The 22,706-nt window shown below is 41.8% G+C and overlaps 1 protein-coding gene across 1 annotated transcript; it reads right to left on the bottom strand.

Annotated features, from left to right (window-relative positions):
• Positions 1-428: 428 nt before the first annotated feature.
• adam19b (ADAM metallopeptidase domain 19b) lies at positions 429-21,279 on the bottom strand. Its single transcript, XM_034598237.1, has 23 exons — positions 20,983-21,279; positions 20,587-20,699; positions 19,396-19,466; positions 12,329-12,407; positions 12,030-12,106; positions 10,212-10,416; positions 10,044-10,109; positions 9,761-9,832; positions 9,501-9,667; positions 8,470-8,554; positions 8,146-8,285; positions 7,869-8,046; positions 7,695-7,784; positions 7,332-7,527; positions 6,059-6,167; positions 5,710-5,920; positions 5,477-5,554; positions 4,496-4,604; positions 4,262-4,391; positions 2,847-2,949; positions 2,426-2,767; positions 2,258-2,328; positions 429-1,417 (listed from the first exon to the last, which is right to left on the bottom strand). The coding sequence occupies exons 1-23, from the start codon at positions 21,080-21,082 to the stop codon at positions 1,411-1,413; spliced, it is 2,799 nt and encodes a 932-aa protein (XP_034454128.1). The 5' UTR covers positions 21,083-21,279; the 3' UTR covers positions 429-1,410.
• Positions 21,280-22,706: the final 1,427 nt, after the last annotated feature.

Raw genomic sequence — 22,706 nt, 5'->3', positions numbered from 1 at the left:
GCAGCTGACACACTGTGTTCATGTCATCTCTCCAGCAGACTAATGAACCGCTGTACCCTTAAAATAATGCCAGAGTTAACATTGTAACATGGATTGGATTGTCACATTACATAGTCTTCCTCAGTAAAGGAGTCTACATAATGTTTTGGTCATGAGGAAACTCCCATCAAAAGGTTTAAAAAAGATCTCTGGGCAAAAGGGTTGAAATCTTTACATTTTACGGTGCAATTTTAGTAAGTTTACATGTATGTAAAACTATATGGCTCATTTTTGCTCCTATTATGAAATCAATTTTAAATGTTGCTTTGGTCGAAGACAACTTCATCACTGAAGATACTATAAGACATGCACTGAACGCTGGATATTCTCCTGACATTTCTGGGAGGGGCTCAATGTGAGAATGCAATATCTGAGTCTGACGTTGCGTACGTCTCTGGGGTCTCTACTGCAGGCCCCCGAGAAAAAGTGAGGATAATGTCAGAATAAGCACATATGAGAATACAGCAGGAGATTGTCTGCGTTCTTCATATGTGAAAGACAAACTCTGGATAACGTCTGGACCAAATTGTCCGGACATTTTTTTACAGAGTTCATGTCTGAAAACAGCTTGACAGTGACAGAAGAAAGAAATAAAAAGTTAATGAGGGTACCCAGAGTCACATTAGTGAATCTTCACCACAAATCTTTTTGGTATCAAACTCTCACATCCTGTCGGCTTGAAAAGTGACTGTTACCAGTTTGTGGAAGGAGATTTTGAACTGCCTTCAGGGGGGTTTGATCCTAAAAAGTCTGCTAAAAGTGCACACAAATATAAAATCTTTCAAACAAATCTCTAACATTTCCTGCTACACATCCATATCTCTCATCATAAGCATATACATACAGCATGCATGTAGGGCTTTATACTGGTCCCCGTTAGTCCAGTTCAAATCACATTATTTTTTCACACATACATAGCGTAAGCACTTCACTATTGGCATCTTTTCTTAATATAAGATATCCTCTTATAGCTGATGCTCTTTAAGAGACACCATGTTTAATACATAGGCTACATTGTAAACATTCATTTTTCTTCACTTTGAGAATAAATCCTACTTGAGCAGTGTTTCAACGCTGCTGACACACGGGGAGCGATTTCACATTTCCAGTGACATCTGGGAGAATAAAACACCTTCCAAAATTGCTGTTTCAAGTGGATACAGATTACATTGTAAAACATACTCATTGTCATATGTTCTATAATTTGTTTTTCCCTCATTATACATTATATAAATAAACTGTAATCCACAGAAGTGTGTCAAGTATTCATCTTATTCCACATGTTCTTGGCCAGTGGCTAAAAATGCAGTTTCAGGCAGATCCATTACTGGATGCAAGTGGTGGTCCCCGATGTCTCCCTGAGATCTTAGATTAGATTCTAAAAAAAAAGAAAACACAGCAAGTTCAGAAGAGGTTTGCATCAGTGGTGGGATCAAACAAAGTACATTTACTATATTACTACATTATTCATGAATCTGTACTTGTCACGGCTCCATGGCGTAATGGTTGACTTCAAAGTCAAAAGCTGATGTTTTTTAAAGATACAAGAGCTCATGTGATGCCATCCAGTTGGAATGTTATCTTTTTTTATCTTGACTTTGTGCAATGACATACTGCACTTCATTCAAAATTCAGGTCAAATATCTCAGCTGTGGATCAGGAGATGGAGCAAGTCATCCTTTCACCAGAGGGTCGGCGGTTCGATCCCCGTCTCCCTCATGGGCAAGATACTGAGCCCAAGTTTCCCCTGACAGCAGTGCATGAGTGATGTGCGATAGAGAAGGTGCTGCACTGTGTGAATTTGTGTGCGTGAATGACAAAACTGTCGAGAGATTTGAGTTGTCATCAAAACTAGAAAAGTGCTTCAGAGATATGTAGAGATATGTAACATTAGACCCCGCCTCCTTCAATGAGGAGCAAAGCGCACCTGTAGCATCATTGATGGAGAAACATCTACAATGGATTAATCCATAATGATGTTGTATTAGGGAATAAGCTACGCTCTACATGTACTCTTACTTTTAATACTTTAAGTATATTTAAAAGCAACTACTTACTTAGTAGAAAGGTTGTAGAAAGTAGACAAATTTTTTTTGGTACTTTTACTTTACCTCATAGTACGTTTTTGTCTGTTTATTTGTACTTTTAAATGTTTGAGTACTTCCTCCACCACTGATCTGTATTGATTGACAAAAAAATTGAAACGCTGATGATTCACCTGTTTGGCTTTTTCTGTCCAGCAGATGGAACCAAAGCAGCTTTAGCGGCCTGCAGGACTCTCTCTTGTTCCTGCATTAAAATGAGAAGTGAGACAAGACATGTTTAGTTCACTGAAGAAATGTTTGCACATGGCTTTAACTGAATAAAATGTGCCTAATTAATTCACCACTGATGATCTGTTGACAGGACAAGGAGGTGGAGGTCTGTTCGGAGGGTCCGGTCGGAGTGCAGCTGCTGCTGAAGGCTGTAAGCGACCTTTAGGATCCTTGGAAGGTACAGATGGAGGTCCTGAAGGGGGCGGAGGAGCCCAGGTTTTTCTCTGCTTGGTCGGCAGTGCAGATTTAAGAGGAGGGGGGGTGTAAGCCTGAGGAGAGATTTGTCTCTGAGGAGAAGATACAGGCTGGTTCTGAGGCTTCACAGGTACAGGAGGAGGCTTCACCGCTGGACGCACAATAGCATGTCTGGACCGCGTCGAGGAAGACGGGCTTGGACAGGCAGGGGCCTTCACCTGTGGGAGAATGTGTCTTCTAATTATCAAAAAGGACAGAGAGATACAGCCGGATATGAGTCATCAGAGGCTACTTTACCAGGGGGTCTGACGGCTGCTTCTTTAGGAAGAACGTCGGGTTGGCGTGTCCGTTCAAATGACCGTCAGCATGCAAAGGCTTGGCCTCCACTGGGACTGAACAACTGTTATAAACAGAAGTACAGATCCGTCATTCAAACTGTAAATACACACAACATGAAGAAATTCATATAGTATTCATATTAAAGTAAATTATTAAACTAACTGAGGCCATTTTTCAACAGGAACTTTTTGATAATGTCCAGACAACAAGGTGTAGACAGTTTACAGCACAACAGCACTGGGTCGGCCCTTATCGCAGAAATCTCTCAAATCTCGTTGTTTTTCGAAGTTGTCATCATCGTCAGCGTTTTCTACGTGTTTGGCAACTCTTTTTTAATCCTGAGATATTTGTTGTCTTTTGTTCTTGTAGTTATTCATCTGTCCCGTGTTAGAAACTCGCTGGGAATTCTCCCCGGACAATATCCTGCTGTGTCCTCACATGGATTCACCCGGACACTCAGGCAGGAGAAACTCCAGAGAATGTCCACAGCAACTGACTCAGTATTTTACCTTCTCACACACAGCCCCTTTTCTATAATTCATCCATAGTGCATTAGATGCATTTGCCCCCTAGTTTCCACTAATGCTGTCACTCTTCTCTGGTTTTGTTCCTGACTATGTGAAAAAAGCCTGCACACAACCAATCTGATCCAGACTCAACTAATTAAAGCAACTATAGAACAATTTCTAAGCGGTCCGATGCAGCTAAACTCCTTGAGAAGATGTGGTTTCACATCTCATTGTAGCTCTGACTGGTAATTACATAAATTCATTCTTTCCAGTTTGCATCTTTCTGAGAGACTACACTTTTTTGAGTAACAAGTTATTAATAGCAGTTCTCCTTTTATAAGACTTCTAAGAAGAATTGAAGAATTACATCACAACTTCCTCATCGGTACATTGCAACAAACCACTGTTGCAATGTACCGATGAGTTCCAGCCTCAATGTTGAGATTCATGTAAGTAAGATGTCTTATCTTATTTTGATCATTTAAGGAACGACAATCTGTTCATGTCTGAGCTTCAGACACAGAAACCATCGTCGGTGCTTTCATTTCCACACATTTAGATTACTGTAATCTGTCAGAATCTAGTTATGATGTGTCATATTTGTTTGGACTAAAGAGGACAGAGCTGCTGCTGTTACGGGACAATAAGTTTGGATCAATCTTCCTGATACTCAAACTTAGAAAAACAGTATTGTCTTTTAAAATCCCCTCTGAGATATCTCTTCTTTTTTTTCTCTTTCTTCATGAGACACACTTTGTAATCTCTGGCTTTGATAATTGCTGTATAAATAAACATAATTAATGAATAAATAATAACAATAATATTTATAACAATAGTAATCATAAACACTTCTGCAGCACGTACCTTGGCACCGGTGGGGGCGCTGATGTTTTCAGTGGGTGGAGTTTATGTCTGTAGCAGCACCAGAGTCCAACAGCAGCCAGAACCACAAAGAGAACCAGAGGCAGGACGAGCAGGACTGGAAGGAGACTGCCTGATGGAACATGTCATAGAGTCAGGAAGTAGAACGATGTCAAAGAAATATCTTAAATTGTCACTTTATGCATATCAACAAAATAAAATAATGCAGTGTCTTACTGAGGCTGATGACAGGTCCACTGTCGACACTCCCACCTGAGCCCTTCTGGTCACACAGAGGAGGAGCCCAGCCACGGTCACAGTGGCAGTTATGGTTGTTGTTACACAGCTGGTGAGAAGACGTGTCATCCATTAAAATTACAATGTAAACATTAACATCCATTCCAGTGACATGCAGGTATTCGGCTTGATGATATTTTTGGACAATAGCAGCACTTTGAAATCATTATAATATGACATACTGTATAAAAAACAGGTTTGATAGTGGAATGTAACAAAGTACTGTACTAAAGACAACTTTGAGACGCTTGTACTTTACTTTTAGACTTTACACCTTCATTCATCTATGATTTAAAATATTGTTCAAATATTACCTTTAAGAAAATCTTAAAGAAATAACAATTAAACAGTAAGAACTTATTGAGCTACGTTGGCTGTTGATAAACGAAAGTTTGATTTTTTATGTGGTTTGTGCAAAGAAAGGAAATCAAACAGAGGAATGGCCATCTGTATTTATATTGTGTTTTTTTATGTGCAAGGGGCAGATTAATAAAGAGTTTTCTTCTTTCTGATCCTTTATTGGTTCATGGAATGTGTATAAGTGTATAAGTGTGTTGTTTTGTTTTGTAAAATAGTTTGGATTACCTGGAAAATTAATGAAATAAACTAAACTAATCTAATCTAGAAAGACTAACATTTAAGAGGAAATATTGTGTTTTTCATTTCACTACATTTATTTGACAGCTAAAGTTACTTTGTAGATTAAGGCTGAACAGTGAAAGGGGGCATCCTGCTGTGGGATGACAACTCCACTGAGTCTGCTGATAACACTTGACCTTGCTGTGATTCTACTTTTTAGTTAAGTAAAGTATCTAAAAGTTGTACCACTGCCAAGGTTCCCATTTTCATAAATCGCGGGCTGGCAGCCAAACCTCCCCCAACACTCCAGATGAAATCCACCTCACCCTCATTGAAACTCACCCCGTGTCCGTGGCACTTGGCATTGCACTCATCAGCTTGCAGAAATGATGCATTGCGGCACTCTCCATTAAAGCAAATCTGTCGGCAGGAGGAGGGTGTGAGGGAGAAAATCAAAGAGGTTTACTTCATGAAAAGCACTTGAGCCACAATGTCAGCAGGTTAAATATGGCATCTGACAAATTAAAGAAATACTGAGATCAAGAGCGTCCTCTCTGCCGCCATACGAGTCTCACCGAGTCGTCTCCACACTTGGTGCCCGTCATGACCAGGCCTGGGTCCAGAGTGTCTCCCTGTACCTCCTCTGTCCCGGGCTTGTACACATGCGTTCCCATACACTGGATTCTCTTGTTGCCCACAGTGACGGTGGTCTCAATGCGAACGGCGTTGTTCTCAATGGGCTTTGAAGCTGAAGTTAAACACTGGATTTTCCCACATTTTGCATCTCTGACAGAAATAATAATAGATTGTTGATGTTGATCAACGTTCAACATAGAAAATATCCCAATGTTTCAATAGAACTATAGAGGAGTATATCAACCAAAGAGTTAGTATGAATGCGCTGTTGAATATTTTGTTCTTCACCTGTCCTTACAGCTCCTGTATTTGCCGAGCAGATCTTTGCCACAGTTCCCGTACATGTCCCCGGCTTCGTTTACCTTCTGAAAACACAGGTCAGGGGCCGAGCGGCCATCTGTGGTGGGGAGAAAGAGAATGCATAGAAACATATTAATACTGCTGCGGACACACAAACCCAGTAACCAAACAAATTCACGCACAGTGTGTTGCATGCGACCACCTGATGGAGACCAGATGGCTCCTGTGGTACAACAAAGCCTCTCCAGGGAGTGGACATCGTACAATAACAATAACCTGATCTCGCACCCACAGCGGGCTCAGCTCTGACCCCGTCCAGTCTCCCTGACTTAGTGTGCACAGCAGGTTTATTTACTTTAGTGATATAATTCATCTTATCTCCAGTGAGAATATTTGATGGTCAAACATTTGCATATATTAATTACTGATCTGCAGAGTTAGGCTACATTTTTCTCGTTAATAAAATCCCATCATGCCTTTGAGTCCTGGGCTATTTTAGCCATTTGAATGCTTTAGATTTTGCCTTTATTTACCACATTAAACATTTTACCGTTGCCAGTATTTGGTATCTTTTTTTTCAGCACAACTTAGACTTTGTGACAATTAATGTCTTGCTTTGTCATAGTATATCAACATTTTTGACACAAGCCACTTCACGTGATTTGACCATGCAGGCTCAAGTGAGCACAAAGACTCATATTCTCATTTTCTTTGTATGGATATGACAGTGTTGAAGTGTGAAAGGGGGCTGTTAGGCAACGACTCAAGGCTCCATTTCTTTTGGCACCTGCTCAACCAGCTGAACTTCTGCCCCCCGGCCCCCTCACCTCTGGGGGGGGCCCCCTCACCTCCACAACATGTAAATGAAATTCTTTTCAAAATAAATAACTCAGATTATTTCAAAATGGGTATATCTCGCAAAACACAATAACAGTGTGAAGAGAACAAGTGGAAAAATTATTGTATTGTATTGTCCCATCTTATATCTCATTTGAAAATATATTAGCATGACTAAAATACAGATTTATTTCCCAGCCATTATATGATGAGTCAGTTTTTTCTTCTGTAAAAAAGGTCTACTATGTCCTATATAAATGGGGATATGTATGAGTATTAAAAAACATTAGTCGAATCAGGTGTACCTAATAAACTGGCAGCTAACTGGATATTAATGGATTTCACCTTCATACATGTGAACAATATGGAGGATATATCCCATTTAGAAAAAGATGAACAGGTTATAATCGGCCAGTTTACTGACCTCGTCCCCACAGAGACAGACACTGCTGCTCCAGCGTCAAACACATGCCTGTGTAACAGTAGGCCTGGCCGCTCGAGCACGACGTTCCATCCACCAAATAGAAGTTAGCAGGACAAGACTCAGCTTTGCCATCGCAGTACTCGGCCAGGTCACATGGTCCTGAGGGAGCACGGCACAGCACGCCTGGGCTCTTCAACTAGATGGAGAGACACAATGAGAAGAAACACAAGAACCAAGAGTGAAGGAGAAGAAATTAATTGTAATTGTCTATAATTCAAGAGCAACAGTGTTTATCTAGAAGTAAGAATCAGCTCCAGGGGGACGGATTCTTTGTTTCTCTTTCACAGATTCTTGTATTAGTACCTTGCAGTTATCACAGCAGATGCCATGGGCGCACTCGGCCCCAGCTTTCAGAGTGCAGTTGTTGGCGTTACAGCAGGGACTGGTGCACTCCTACACAAAAGAGTGAGTCATGAGTCCTGGCAAAAACATACCAGATGAATAAATACTTCTACACACACACACGCACACGCTGACCTCTTCCTCGCCACAGTCACATTCCTCCCCGTCCTCCAGGTAACCATTGCCGCAGCGCTGCCCTCCGTACATGGATCTGGTGTTGGGCAGGTTGAAGAGACACTTCCCTCCTCCGGAGTTCAGGTAGCGCTTCAGCTCCCTCTCGTTACAACCATTAAACACTCGTGGAAACGGGTGCCTGTGCCATGGAAGAAGCACAAACACGGTACATAAATACTCACAATATACTTGATTAAATCAAATTTCAAATGTTTTTCATTCTGAGTTATAACTATACCCAGTAGCGGCGGCCATGATGCAGCCCCCGTCCTCTGCTCTGGCCTGACAGCAGCCCGTGCTGTCATGACTCATGCCGAAGTTGTGACCCATCTCGTGCGCCATGGTGGCGGCAACGCCAAAGGCTAATTCTGAGTGGTCCTTTTGAGGAGAAGAGGCAAAGGTAACAATATTATAATAATAATAATCATGATGCATACTGGCATTCAGTCATAACAATATAAAATAATTCCAACCTGACCAAAAGAGCTCTATTTATTTTTTTGTTACCACAGAGACAAACATTCACTCAAGTGTATTTTGTTTGTTAACTCTTGTCTCTCACCGTGTTCACTCCACCAGACTGGTAGTCGGAGCACATGGCTTTGAGAGGGGCCAGCCCAATGGTGGTGCCATGAAATGACTTCCCCCTGGAGACAGAAACACTCAGTTGATCAGTTCCACCTGGACTACAGCCCACTGGGATACAACTGGAGATGGTTATCATCGCCTGTAGGCACCGCCCCCTCCTCATCATGTATGTTGTACTATTGTAATTAAAGCAGGATACGGGTATGAAATCCTCACACACGATTGGACACCGCCTGGAGGTGTGATTCCTGAACTTCCTACTTCCTGTTTTAGACTGCACTGTGTGAAGAGCGGATCGGCACATCACTCGTGGCAGTGGATCTCCGCAGCTCGCCAGCATGCTTTGTTAAAGTACTGATTGTTGATCCATTTGTCATAACACCGTTGAGGGGATTTGAGATTGTAAAGAACTTTGACAAACTCCCTGGAGACTGGGACAGGTTTAGATTTAGATACTGATACCCCGCTATCATATTGTAGAAAGATTTCTATATATACGTAGACACACTAGGAACAGGGGTGCAGTTATGGATGCGTTTTTGTAGAATAACGTGTTAGGTTTTCATTCTGTCATTGTTTTTTGACGTTAGGTAGATATGTAATTCTGCTTTCAAAGAGTCCTCTTTTTGTTCTATTTATTTCTTTGTTTAAAACAGCATCCACTCGCCCTCATATAGTTAAATCCCTACTTCACTAAGAATCACTACTACAATACTTCATAAATACATTTATTTAACACCCAACATCTGGTTATATGTTATATTTTATCTTGCCATGTTACCCCCCCCCCCCCAGCCTGGGTCATAACACACAATGAACATAAAAATCAATTCAGAGCTGTGCCCTGACGGACGGGGGACTTAGTGGGAGACATCAGTGTGTGTGTGTGTGTGTGTGTGTGTGTGTGTGTGTGTGTGTGTGTGTGTGTGTGTGTGTGTGTGTGTGTGACTAAGTCAGGGGGGGGATAAATGGGAAGACTGGAGAGACAGAGTGAGAGACACTGACGTGATGAGCTGAGCGTTGTCATTGGGGAGCACGCGGAGCTGCTTGCGTCTCCAGGACAGGAACTCTGCCAGAGTGCTGTGTGGGTTGTCTGACACGCTGATCATGTTCTGGCTGGTCCACACCTCCAGACCAATTAATGCCACCCGGATGTTTAAAGCCTTGTAGTACTGAAGGTGTAGAGAGACACACAGGAACAATGACAGTTTTACTCATCATTACTAAATATAGGTGTGGTTTTCTCGCTTCTCATCAGCCGTTACCTTGTCAACCAAGTTAGCCGCTTCCAGCAGTTTCAGTTTGGTCTTCTCCAGATTACTACCATGCTTCTCAAACTGCAAAAGATATTAACCACAAGGTTCATTGAAACAGACGCACCCACACACACCCAAACGTATTTTTACATGTTCACAAACCTCAAAAGGGACTTTTCACACTTCCAATAACAGACAGGAAATGAATAACAGCTTTATTTTTACTTGATCTATTCATTATCTTTACCACTGAATAAATTCGTAATAGTTCAGATTGACCACATATTCTCACCTCAGCTTTGTCTGCCACGATCAGCAGCTCCACATACTTCATGTTTTGACTCAAGTCCCTTTTCTCCTGAAAGTTCAATGCAGAACATGAGTCGCACACCTCTTTCATGATTTGTGGGAAATTTGTTACCGTAGGCCTATGATCGCTGCCCGTCCTGTCCGAACTCACCCTCTTGCTCCGTGGTGACATCATTCCATGGATGAAGTCATCAAGCCGCTCCTCTGGCTCGTCCTTGTCGCCATGGTGATGCAGGCAGCTTCCTCCAGGCAGATGGAGACTCTCGGCTCTGATCACGGCGTGCTGCCGAGCATCCGTGGAAACAGGAAGAGGCTCTATCAGGTAGCTGACGCTTGTGTTCAGAGAAATAAGTCCCCTAGGGTAAAAAAAAAAAGGCACATCGTTGATGGTTCCATCCAATCACAGCTCGAAGAAATCAATGTGATTAATGGTATTGCTGCCTTTCTATTAGCATGTTATGGCTAAAAACACAGTTCCTCTCTAATAACCCCAGTGCTTTTAAATGCTCAAACACAGTCACATAATAAGATTCATGGTTGCAAGAAAGGACTATTTTTTCTTTTTATTTGGCTGTGGTGGTTTTATGGGGCAGGGTGGAGCAGAGAATCACGTGTCTCAAGTGATTTACTTGTGTATATAAATAAGATCCCCTGGGACATACAGAGCGATACACAATCCCTTTTGACAAAATCACTCGTGAGTGCAAACGCTTAATACACAAGCACACAAGCAGCAGGTCAGACAGCTGTAAGAAACATCTGGAGAGGTCAGACGCCCACATGTCAACGTCCCTTTTTGCTGTGTTTGCATTTCTCCAGAGAAAGAAGACATATTAATCCACTTGTCCTCCAGATGCAGAGCGATGAACCCAAAGAAAAACACAAACATATGGCTATGATTTCTGTCTGCGCTTGCCAGTTCCTCCTCCTCTCTGAGTGTGTCTCCAGCAGGAAGCATCAGCTGCTCTGGAGCGACACCAGGAGAAAACAAAGGATCTCCACACTGAGCCGGACTCAATGAACCAGCTCTGCAGCCAATGACCTACTGACCCACTTGACTTCACAAGGCACTGCACACAACTGCTTCCTGGCTGTCACCTTATCAAACCAAGGTCTGACAACAGGTTCTGTAACCGCTGGATACAAGTTCTGTTCTTTACTAGTCTCTGAAATCATGTACACAAACATGATTTCAGCACTTATGATTTATAAATACTTCAAAACTGTGTCAACCTTGTTTAGTGTGAATGTGTGGTTGACCTTGTTGCTGATATGCTGTTGGATCTACACTCATTTCAAAGCATGATGCTATGATATTATGAAATGATACTGAAGCATGCCATTATTTGTATGGACCCTAATCTGACTTTTCTATCAATCAGTACTTATTATATGTTTAAAGTAACTTGGCTATGTTGCAAAATTAGTGGAACTGGGGTAATAGCTGGGTAGTAAAGGTCAATTACATACTAAATAAAATTGTTACTAAGTTGGTTTCTGTCATTTTAGGTAGTTCTTATTCGAGCTCGACTGACTTATCGATTGACAGATAACATCGGCTGACATGAGCCTTTCACTGACAAATCAGTATGCGTGTATTTGCTGGTTTGCACCAAAATTAAAACTTTGTTTTGTTGATGTGGGGACGCATCATCCCTCTATATTTACAGTCACAGGGTGCACATGTTTTAAAAAACTCATCACAAACCTTTTCTCTGCACAATTCAGTCTGCATCACCAAACTTCCTATTTTTAGTACAGCCTTCTCTTGCCTTCACTTTCTGCAGCTTTTTACTAATTTCCTAAAGAAACTGGGGCCTCTTCCCTGCCCTTAACTGAGGGAGCTGTCTTCATGAATTACCTTTTATCCAAGGAGGGATTTAATCTTCTTAGAATCTAGGAAATGTTTTCTCTTTCACCACTGGGACCACCTCTAAATATTATTAGACGTTGCTGGTGTTTTACTTACCTGAGTCCTGAGCATGTGCTTACAGCAACACTGGATCCTTCAAAGCCCTGAACCACCCCGTGATAGAAACAGTGTCCCTGGGAGACAGAAACAATCACAGCTCAACACACAGCGCTCTTTGTGGAGAAATAAAGTGACACAGTTAAGAGAGCACAGGGCCTGGTTATGTGAGCAAAAAAGGAAACAATTTATGTCCATACACCATTTTATTTGATCAGCTGCACTCATGTTTATCTCCCTTCTATGATTTACAACTCCCGTCTGCAGTTTGAGAACATCAAACTGTCTGACAGACTTACAGCGTTGGCAGGAGAAGAGGACTTGCGGGCTCCGTCAGGGCTGTACCATATTTCCTGATATCCAGGGGCCAACAGCTGCCTGGTGAAAGACGACACACAAACCAATGGGCAATTTGCAAGAGAAAAAAGATGTAGTGTCAGACATTCAATCTCTTGGAGTAATGGTGAAAGATAGTGTAAAAAGGTGCAGGACACAGAGGAGGTAGAGGGGGACTGATTTTCTCCAGCAGCCCACAGCTCATAAAACATTCATTCTGACAGAGACGCTGTAGAAACACAGACGGCTTTAAAGATTTAGATCCTCTCAGAGATACGCGTTAAAAAGAATGTGGGAAAAGTGTTTTGGCTCCAACTAAATCCATATATACCTTTCCCAAGTGACCCTTTCTTGAGCTGAAGGAGGAGATGGACACCGACCTACACTGTGAGAGGCTGGATTTGTTTGAAAGAGCTATTGAGTAATATCCTCCTTTTTGTATAATACAGAGATTTATCCATTAGTATACAAAACAGGCTATAAGGGGGTTTCTGATAATCAGCTACCCAGGCACATGTCATGATGAAAAACATGAATTCCTTGTGTGTGTGTTTGTGACTGAGTGGGTGTCTTTGGAGTCTCAGTCTGTTTCTGTCAAACCTACCGGTCCAATATTTACATCTCAAACAGATGCTTGTTTTCCTGTCTCTCTCTCTCCTTCCCATTCTGCTTCCATCCATTCATCCTGTTTTCATTCATAAACTCTGTCTGCCCCACAGCTGGTTTCCTTTTGCTCCACGTCTCTAAATCTCCCCTCATCTGTCCTCCCACCATCTGACGATCGATCAAACAGACCGTGTCTGCAGCGAATTCAAGCCGCAGGGAAACGTACGTGCTCAACCTGCCAAAGCTGATTGAAAGAGGGGATCTGATTAAGGATCTCAAACAATAACAAATCAAACGTATAATCCCACTCCACGGAAGAGAATGAGGGCCAAGCGTGAGAAAAAAAAGGAAGGGAGGATGTTCTTTATTTCCATTTCGAGAATAGTCAAAATAAAGTCTAAATGTTGAGAAAAATGTTGAAATGTCCAAAATAAATTTGTAAGGTCAAGAAAAAGTCAGAATGTCGAGAATAAATTTGAAATGTTGGGAATAACTTTAGTAAGGGCGAGAAAAAAGTACAAATGTCGAGAACAAAGTCGTAATGTTGAGAGAAAAGTTGAAATGTCGTGAGTTGGAATGTCGAGAAAAAAGCCAAACCATCAAGAATAGACCAGATTAAAGTATCAAAATATATCAAACTACTAACATTTTATATTTGTTCCTCAGGATCAGTTTTAGTACCAAGTACATTCTTTCTCTTCTAGCACATAAACACAGTGGTCGTCAGTATTAGGTCTTTGAAGAGATTCTGTTCAGAGGGAGAAACCACACAAGCTTGAAAGATGGAAACTGGTGGCTCACACACTCATCAGTTGTTCCTTTAACAGATCTGATTAAGAAGAGGAAGAGACTTGATCCTCAACATTTGGACTTTATCCTCAAAATGGAAAAGAAAAATCTATAATTCTTTGGTCTTATGACCCAAATTCAATTCCATACCACAATGATTAGTCCAACTAGCGTTTTTATTATTTATCATGTGCTTTCATTTATTTTTCATCCTTACTATCTTGTGGGAAATAGGTCTCAAAATTAACAATAAGTCCCTTTTCAACCTTGTCAATGCACTGGATAGAGTTAAGGGATAAGAAAAATGATACCATTCTCACGCCTGTACAGTAAATACTTAGCGACACACGGCTACATATACAGTGTATCAAATATACGAAACCAATAAGTTCAGTTTTTTTCCGGGAGTCATTAATGACTGTGACTTTCTGTTGTGATCAAACAAAGATCAGTTCCTGAGATTTACCAGTGCTGGTAAATGTGGTAGATGTATTTTGTTATTAAGATGTGTCAACTATAACTACAGGCTGTAGCTTCACATTCAGTCTTGAAAGTGTTATCAATTCTCATCTGACTCGCACCAAGAAAGCGATTAAGTGCGTTTCGGGAAAATGTCAGACCGCGTCTTTAAAAGGATGATGAAGACGAGTGAAGGGAAGATGGGGGATTTTTCTTTTGTCCTCCCAGACGCCCTGAAGGAGACTAGCCTCTTGAGACAATTAATGCCTGTTGATGCAGTCAAAGACAGAGAACGGCTGCTTCATCCTTTAACAGATTACCACTCCGAGAATCTGAGATCGGGGGGGGGGGGGGGGACTTAAAAATGATTGCTCAGTGATAATGTGTCCGGCTGATGTCACCCTAAACGGGTAACTAGCTCTATGTTGTGACTTGACCCTTTGACCTCATTTATATCTGGACGTCGTCTAGGTTTCCTGCCTCATATTCCCATCATGTCCTCCTGTTGTCTCTGTGACCGTCTCTGTCGCCACATGTCGTTATAAAAGACAATCACTTCTTCCTCGAGGAAACACACACTTCTCTCCTCCATTCTCCACTTTGCTCACATGCCAGCCAGCAGCTGCATTTCTGAGTTAAACTATTAGTATTAGTCCTCAGGGATAGCATAGTGTGCCTATACTAGTGACTGATGGTTATATGACCTTTAGAAGTATAACATGTCCCCAAGTTTCTACATCTTAATGTTGTATTCTGCAATTAGGAGCCGTCAAAGACAGCTCAGCACAGTCTCAGTGACAAAAGGAAATAGTTCACATAAAAGAATCATTTAAAGTGGTATGTATAAGACCCCAACATCTCAGATAGCTCTGATACCTTTCACAGGCATCAAGGTACATATTTGCTAATATGCACTAGTATGAAAACTTTTATATTACAGAATAAACAATGTAGAAAAGATCTGCATTTATGTTTGTATTCATAATTCCCATAATTCGAGTTCTATATATTTGGTTGTATTTGTGTGCTGTTACAAATTCATGCGTGTGCTTCTGAATGCAGGATGATCAAGTCCAATATTAGATTGAACGAGAGGAACAATTTGGAAGAGAATGACTGTCTACAATAAAAAAGTTGGGTATTATGAAATATACAAAATTTACTGTCTTCAGAACCCAAAGATATTCAGTTTTCTGTACATTAAAAAGTCAATCAGCAAATCCTCACATTTCAGGACTTTTGTTTGAAAACCGATTGTACCAATCGGTTTATCTTTTATTGTTTGAGCTGCTCATTTCTACATTTGTCTCTGATTTCTAACAGACGATGAACAACCAGTTGCATAAACCTAGCAGCAGTGGGCTAACTTCATTGCCAGGCTTTGAATCAACCAGTATAAAACTCTTGGAATACCCCGACCCCTATACGACTAATTGTATTGTGGTAGATGCCGTCACTGCTTTCAAATCAAGACTGTAAAAACCTCTATGTGATGTCGGGAGCCCTCCACAGAGCTTGGATGTCCTCCAGCGTTCAGACAGATGCTTTGATTGAGCAGCAGAATAGTGGCTGAATCCCGACTATCTGGCAGCAAGGCTGAGACAAAGGCCTGGTTCAGCCTTGGGAGGAGAAAGACGGGGTGGGGGAGTAATGCTAATGTACTTGGGGGAGATAGTGAAGCGGGGAGAGAGGAGATGTGGGGTAATGCATTATAGGGTCAGTGGGTCGCATTCTCTCATGGCATCAGATGACATCACTGCACATGAGCGGAGGGAGGGTGAAGGCTGATGCAAAGTCAAAGTAGCACTCAGCAATGGATGATTAAGAGGCTTTTATTGCACAGGGAGGGCAATGTTCTGTTGTGTGAAGGCCTGTGTGTGAGACTGTTTCCCCAACATGCACACAACCCCACACACACACACACACACACACACACTTGAGGTCTCGATTTAGATATCTGAGCAGACAGGGCCGCACCACCGTGAGACTAAACACAGACACAAGGGAAACAAGGACAAGCGAAGGCATCCCTTGCTCTGCGCTGCCTTGACCTGCAATCCATCAGGTCTGAGCTACGAGGCGTGTTTGTGTTCTTTTGGGGTGCTGTGTGTGTACATGTGTCGTGTGTGTGTGTGTTTGTGTCTGTGTGTGTGTGGCCCCAGTCTCCCACACCCTGACCTGCAGGGAGCGCGTGGGAGATGTATATTTGAGATATAGAGCCCTGGGGAATATCAGATGAGGTGAGGGAGGTAAAGAAAAGAGAAAAGAAATAGGGTGCTCATTTTTAGGCGAGAAGAGGGGAGGAGAGGGGAGGAGAGGGGAGGAGAGGAGAGGAGAGGAGAGGAGAGGAGATGGGGGGAGAGGGGAGGAGGAACAACGATGTGTTCATCTCCCAAGGGAATGCTTTAATTTGGGTTCGTGCTCTTAAGGGAGTGCAGGAAGGGCGTGAAAGAGAGGAACAGAGAAAGTCATGCAGAGGAGGAAGCGAGAACATCCACACTATTCATATCTCACACCAAAACCCCTAACCCAAGTGTCCCCGACTTTCCGGCCCTCAACCCCTCTCCTCCGCTCCATCATTCATTTTCTTCCACAGTTTCTTCCTTTCGCTGTATTTTTCCAATCTCCGCTTCCTGCTCCCTGAGTCAGCACGGCTATAGCCTGTCCCTGGCTCTTAACCAAATCAACCCCACTGCTGGGCGCCTCACGGCCTCTCATCAAGATAAAAGCTCAGGCAGACACAAACCCGCACTGATACCATCCAACAAAAAAGACCCATGTGCACACTTAGAAATGCACATTTACAAGCATGACAGGGGGAGGACATGAGTGGACAGGACTCCAGCCACCACACGCTCACATAGCCAAATAAATTCACAGCTATGTCTTCCTCCGTGCTTTGATGAAGTGATATATTAAGTGAGGAGCAGATGAGGTGGAAGAAAAATATAGAGAGTGGAAAAGAAAGGATGTCAATGCTGCAGGGGGATAAACAGACAGATGAGATCAAGAGCATCTCACAGCTAATTTGGGTTCTCTCTTATCTGCTGACTGTCAGAGTGTAGCTGCGACAGGGGCAATGAGGACACAAGGAAGTAGCCAGGGCGCAGGGATGGACACTGGCAGCATTTTCTCTGGCTTCTCTCCAAACTCAGACATTGATCTTCACAGACATTAACTGCTTTCTTGACGTGTCTCCAAATCAGGGCAACAAAGGACAGAGCAAAACACAGTATGGGAATCTCTGCTTAGGTCTGGAGAGCGGGGGGAACACAGGGCGGAGGGGATAAACCTCAGACTAAATACGAATTCTGTAAATGTGTTTTCTGCAGAAACTATTAGTGGGATGAAGGCTGAACCTAATGGTCGAGATCTATAATGTTTCTTCACCCACAACTCACAAGTTGGTACAATATAAAAACGTAAATATTTCATCATAAAACTGAAAGTGCATAAAAAAATTGAGCTGTTGTGCCTATTTTTGTCTTTAATAAACACATTTAATTAGGGGACCTATATTCTTTTTGATTTTATTTCCAAGTTATTTTCTCAGTTTTTTTCTTATTACATTTTAAACTGTGTATGTTTATGGAACAATATTTCTAATAATGAACATAGAATGACAGAATGATAGAATTTTTTAACAAACTCATACCACTTGTCAACACAAACTCTCTTGAGATCTTCGTCTGTGTCTTCTATGTCTGTCTCACCACTTCTTCACCAGGAGATGTTTTCTTTTTGTTTTTTTCATTTTTGCATCTGTTAAAAGCGTCAACCCCCCCCCACAATCATTCAGTCTGAATGAAATGCCTGGTCTTGTTTATTACAGTTCTGTGAAGATCACAGACACCAGCTCATTTTCCTTTTTCAGATGACTTTATTTATTGTAAGAGGATTTTAATAAAGAAGATAAAAACTAATTACCAACTTCACCTTCAAGTGAACTGTGGCATGTATGAACACTAAAGAGAATTTAGAATGCATGTGAATGTTCCAGGTCAATAAAGCTCTCAGACAAGGTACATTAATGAATCAATACTTAGAATGTGGGATGTGTTTCAAAGTCTGTTTTTACCCTGAAATGCTTTACTTTCTTTCACATGCTTTATTAGCAAAAATAATCCTGAATCACTTTTTCACATTAGCAACGATTCTATTTTTTTTACATCAGTGCACTGCAATGCACAACGTGGGAAGAAATGTTCACAGCTTCCATGTCACAGGAAACAGTTGAGAAGTTGCACAAAACGTATTTCAAAATGTTTTCAGAAAAGGTATTCAGTTATTTTTCTGCTGCAGTTCCTCTTTCTTTGTATCTCATTCCTGGTTATTGTCTTGAATACACTGACACATCTCTATCTAAGCTTGAACGACTGTAAGTTTGATCAAGTCCTTCATTTCTCGTCTCCGTCCCCCTCTTAACCCCCGTACGGAGAAAAACACTGTGTGATTGATGAAGATTCCTGAGCCAGGAGGGAATCTAACAGTGTGACCACCTGCTGGGGAGGGAGAGCAGTGGGGGGTTAAATCCCTGAGGGGACGTCCGCTCAGACACAGCGGAGTCATGGTTTGTTAATGTGTCTGCCTGTGAATGACTGACAGAGACCGAATACATCTGATGGTAAAAACTTTATATTTCTCGAGCTTCATAAAAGCTTCCCTTTCCACTTGAGCGCTGGCTCGGATCCAGACGTGATAAACCGGAGCTCTGTGTCGTCACCTCTGACATCTCGAGAGCTGCGGCCCTCCCCGCTCTCCCACTGGTGCAGCGATCACACTCTACATTATAAACTCAGATACTCTGCTCACTTCCTATCACCATCCCCATTGTTACTGGACAGGAACCGCTCCATCAGATTATAGGACGTTAGAGGCAAGAGGTGCAATCTGACTTCCTGTTTGCCCAAGGCTCACAGATCGGGTGTCAAGCCTCTGTCGTCCAAAACCATCATGCTCCTTTTCCTCCCTTGTTCCCCATCACTGCACCCACAGGGGTATTGACCTTATAAATGTGTATGTGACGACTAACATCTGTTCAAATCAATGCTGGGGCGTCTTGTGGATGTCTGATGAGGATGAAGATACAAATACTGATGCTATATCTTGATTTAATGGTAAAAACCATTGCAACATTACAACACCTAATGGACAAAATAAAACTGAAATCACTCACTGGTTTTTCTCCAGGTGTAGTCTGAGCTCCTGGCCCTCCGCGGAGATCAGAACCTGCGTCTCTTCCGGATGCTGGAATAATAATAATCATGATAATAAGCTTCAATTGTATAGCACTTCTTTAACAAAGCTACAAAGGGCTTCACAAAAGGATAAAACAACAATAACTATTCAAAGAAATACACATAAAATAAGTTAAAATTCACCCAGAGATGAAACACTTTAAGAAGAGATTTAAAAACTTTAGTCAACAATCAGAAGACGATCAGCCGATATAAAGTGGCGTAAAGGCCCACAGGGAAATAATAAATCCTTGATATACACAGGAGCTTTTAAAGTCATAAACAAACTCTAAAAATCAATGCGAAAACAAACAGGAAGCAAATGCAGCGAGGCTAGTACCAGTGTTACGTGGTCACGTTTCCATGATCCAGCAGCATTTGGTGCCAATAGAAGGCGATGCAGGGAGGCCTATAAGTGAAACCTGTATTGAGGGCATTGCAAAAATCTAGCCAGGGAAAATGTAAAGGCAAGTCCTCAAAACAAAGAGCAGAATCACATAACTGACCCAGGAAGTAAGAAAAATAAAGAAAAAGTAAATAAAAGCTGTATCAGCCCACATGACTCATGGGCGCCCCCTAGAAAACTTCAATGAAGCAGCACCCGCTGTGCGTTTCACCTTCCTGTATGAAATTTGGTAGAGTCATATAAAAGCCTGAGAACTTCAAAAAGGCTCTGGGAGCTAATCCTAACAGGAAGTCTGCCATTTTGATATTAATGTGGAGGCTTTCTCAAATTGTTGCCATTTGGAGGGGTCGTACTTCAACAAACTCCTCCTAGAGAATAAATCAGGTTGACTTCATACTTGTTCAGTCTAATCCTACGACCTTTGTGATGCTAAATTGTGAGGCCTTTCCGACTTTTGTCAAACAGCGCCTCTGTGGCAACATGTTGATGCTTCGCCCTGAAAAAAGAAGTTCATTTTCATATGACTTGTCGAATCTGCCCCAACTGTCACATACGTGATAAAAGTCCTGGCCTGAAGCCATCAACTTACCAATATTTCGGTTATAGTTATAGTGCCACCCACTGGCAACAGGAAATTACATATTTTTCTTTCTTTAGATTTAAATGCGCTTCTGTTTGTTTTAAATCATTTTATAAGTGAAATGGACAGAGGGAGATGTCTTACCTGATTGTTGGCAGAGCTGCTGTGTGAGTGAGGATGCAGCCATTTAGGATAAGTAATCTCATAACTCTCTACATGCTGGAGGATCCTCTCCTGTGAATCCTGCTCATTCAACCCTGATGGAAAACAAAAAAAACATGAAGAATGACCATGACCCAATTCACTGACCTTATAATACAATTGAGTTTGATCTCCGGTTGTGCATTGGATGCATTAAGGCAAATTAAAGCAAAATTAAATCAACACTTGCGTTTGTAGTTTCGTTACAAGCAAACACGTGGAGGTAGATTGAATTTTGACGTGGAAACACATTCCGGTGCAATGCGATCATGTGCGTATTGTTGCACGACATGTTTACAGATATCACATTTCGGTCTTATGGCTCGGACAAACACTCACCATCATAGACAGCTGCTGCACATGCAGCTGCACAGTGGAGGAGAACTGCGAGGAACAGACACAGACAGGACCGAACAGCACCGACAGCAGCGGGACTCATTGTCAACACACACCGTGGATCCAGCCCGAGACATTCGTGTTCGCAGGCGAATAATAATAATGGCAAGAAGAAGAAGAAGAAGAAGGAGAAGACTGAGAGGTTTCACATCAGAGGGAGGAGACGCTGCCGGGGAGACATGGAGATCAACGTCTGAATGAGATGCTGCTGCTGCTGCTGCTGATCACACACACACCTCTCTGTCTCAACCCCTCCCCTTCACCATACACACGCGCACACACACGCACACACAGATAGGATGACACGACGCACGAGCGAGCAACATAACACCAAAACCATCCCGTTAGAGATGAAATGAGATAGAGGGGGCGCTGTTTAGCCACTCCATGGTGACTTTGCCAAATCAAATTTTTTTAAATAAACAAAAATTTCCCTGGATCCATAAAGTATCTATCTAAGTATCTAAAATGTATTTTTTATATATTAAATGAGTTGTTAGCTTCATTTAATTGAAACATTTATCCATACAGTATCTCAAAATTCTTCCACCAGATAGTTTTTATTAAATCTGGGCTATTATATGTATTTATTTTTATTCTGTCCTTTTATTGATTTGATGTCTTTCTTGTTCCAACGCATGACATTTTATTTTCTATATAAATAAAGTGTATTTGTTATTATTATTATTATAATTATTATAATTATTATTATCATTACAGTGCTTATGAAATTCAGTATGACACTTCTATCAAGTTGGGGAACTAAAAAGCCATAGATTGAAGAAACAATAGTTGACAGTGGAACAGCAGGGACTCTATGTAAAGATGGAGGACATGACAAAAGCCAAAGAGTCTCAATCGCCACCTGGTGGCTGACTGGAGTATAAGTCATAAATCTTCCTCCATGTTAGTGGAAGGGACATGAACCAAACGAAAAAGTGTACGTCAAATATTTTTTCCTTGATTGTTTCTGTCATTTTAGGTAGATGGTATCACACTGATGTTTGTTCAAGTGAGACTGACTCACAATTGGTCGAGGGTGTGTATCAATCACCAGTGCTCCAACCGATCGCTACTGCTCAGACTTCACATATGGGATATTTTGGCTTCATTCCTGGATAGTGGGAGGTGGTGAAGAAACATCATCCATTTTATATACACTCCATTGTTTGAAGGCGTTATATGAAAGCTTGCGGTTTCTTGCTGGGACCAGCTGGTGGTTGGGATCTCTTTCCAAGTTTGCAATACAAGAAATATGCCCTCAGAGCAGCGCTACTTCTTCAGGACTGGACACCACCGTGATGAGAAGGGCTGGTAGGGCCACGACAAGCAATGCTAACTTCAATAGAAGCTAAGAAGTGATGGATTCATAAGCAAATCAAAGAGCCTTAATGAGCTACTCTTTATTTAGAAAACATTTTTACAAGACCATTTTTATAACTCAGTTGCTCGTAAAAGCCGTCTGAACAATACGATGTGCTTGCAGTTTATATGTACAGCTGCATAACCAATCAGAAGTGACAGATAATGTTTTTAAGGAGCCAATAAAGTTGGTTTATTTGTGAAGTCATGTGAATTATGTCTTCTATGTTTTCCAAGCAGCAGCTCAGAAGGCTTAGAGACAGGGCCCTGCATGTAAACACATGCTGTCTTTAAATAACTGCACA

Source organism: Hippoglossus hippoglossus, chromosome 10, assembly GCF_009819705.1.
Source record: "Hippoglossus hippoglossus isolate fHipHip1 chromosome 10, fHipHip1.pri, whole genome shotgun sequence".
NCBI classification, from domain to species: Eukaryota; Metazoa; Chordata; class Actinopteri; order Pleuronectiformes; family Pleuronectidae; genus Hippoglossus; species Hippoglossus hippoglossus.
This window is presented reverse-complemented; position numbering and strand designations above follow the sequence as displayed.

What these genes read in the sequence shown, in the direction of transcription:
- adam19b (XM_034598237.1), bottom strand. Translation starts at nt 21,082, where the DNA reads ATGAGTCCCGCTGCTGTCGGTGCTGTTCGGTCCTGTCTGTGTCTGTTC. An exon ending in AGTCTGGTGGAGTGAACACG is followed by an intron (nt 8,286 to 8,469) that starts GTGAGAGACAAG and finishes TCTCCTCAAAAG; the next exon opens with GACCACTCAGAATTAGCCTT. An exon ending in AGCAGCCGTCAGACCCCCTG is followed by an intron (nt 2,768 to 2,846) that starts GTAAAGTAGCCT and finishes ATTCTCCCACAG; the next exon opens with GTGAAGGCCCCTGCCTGTCC.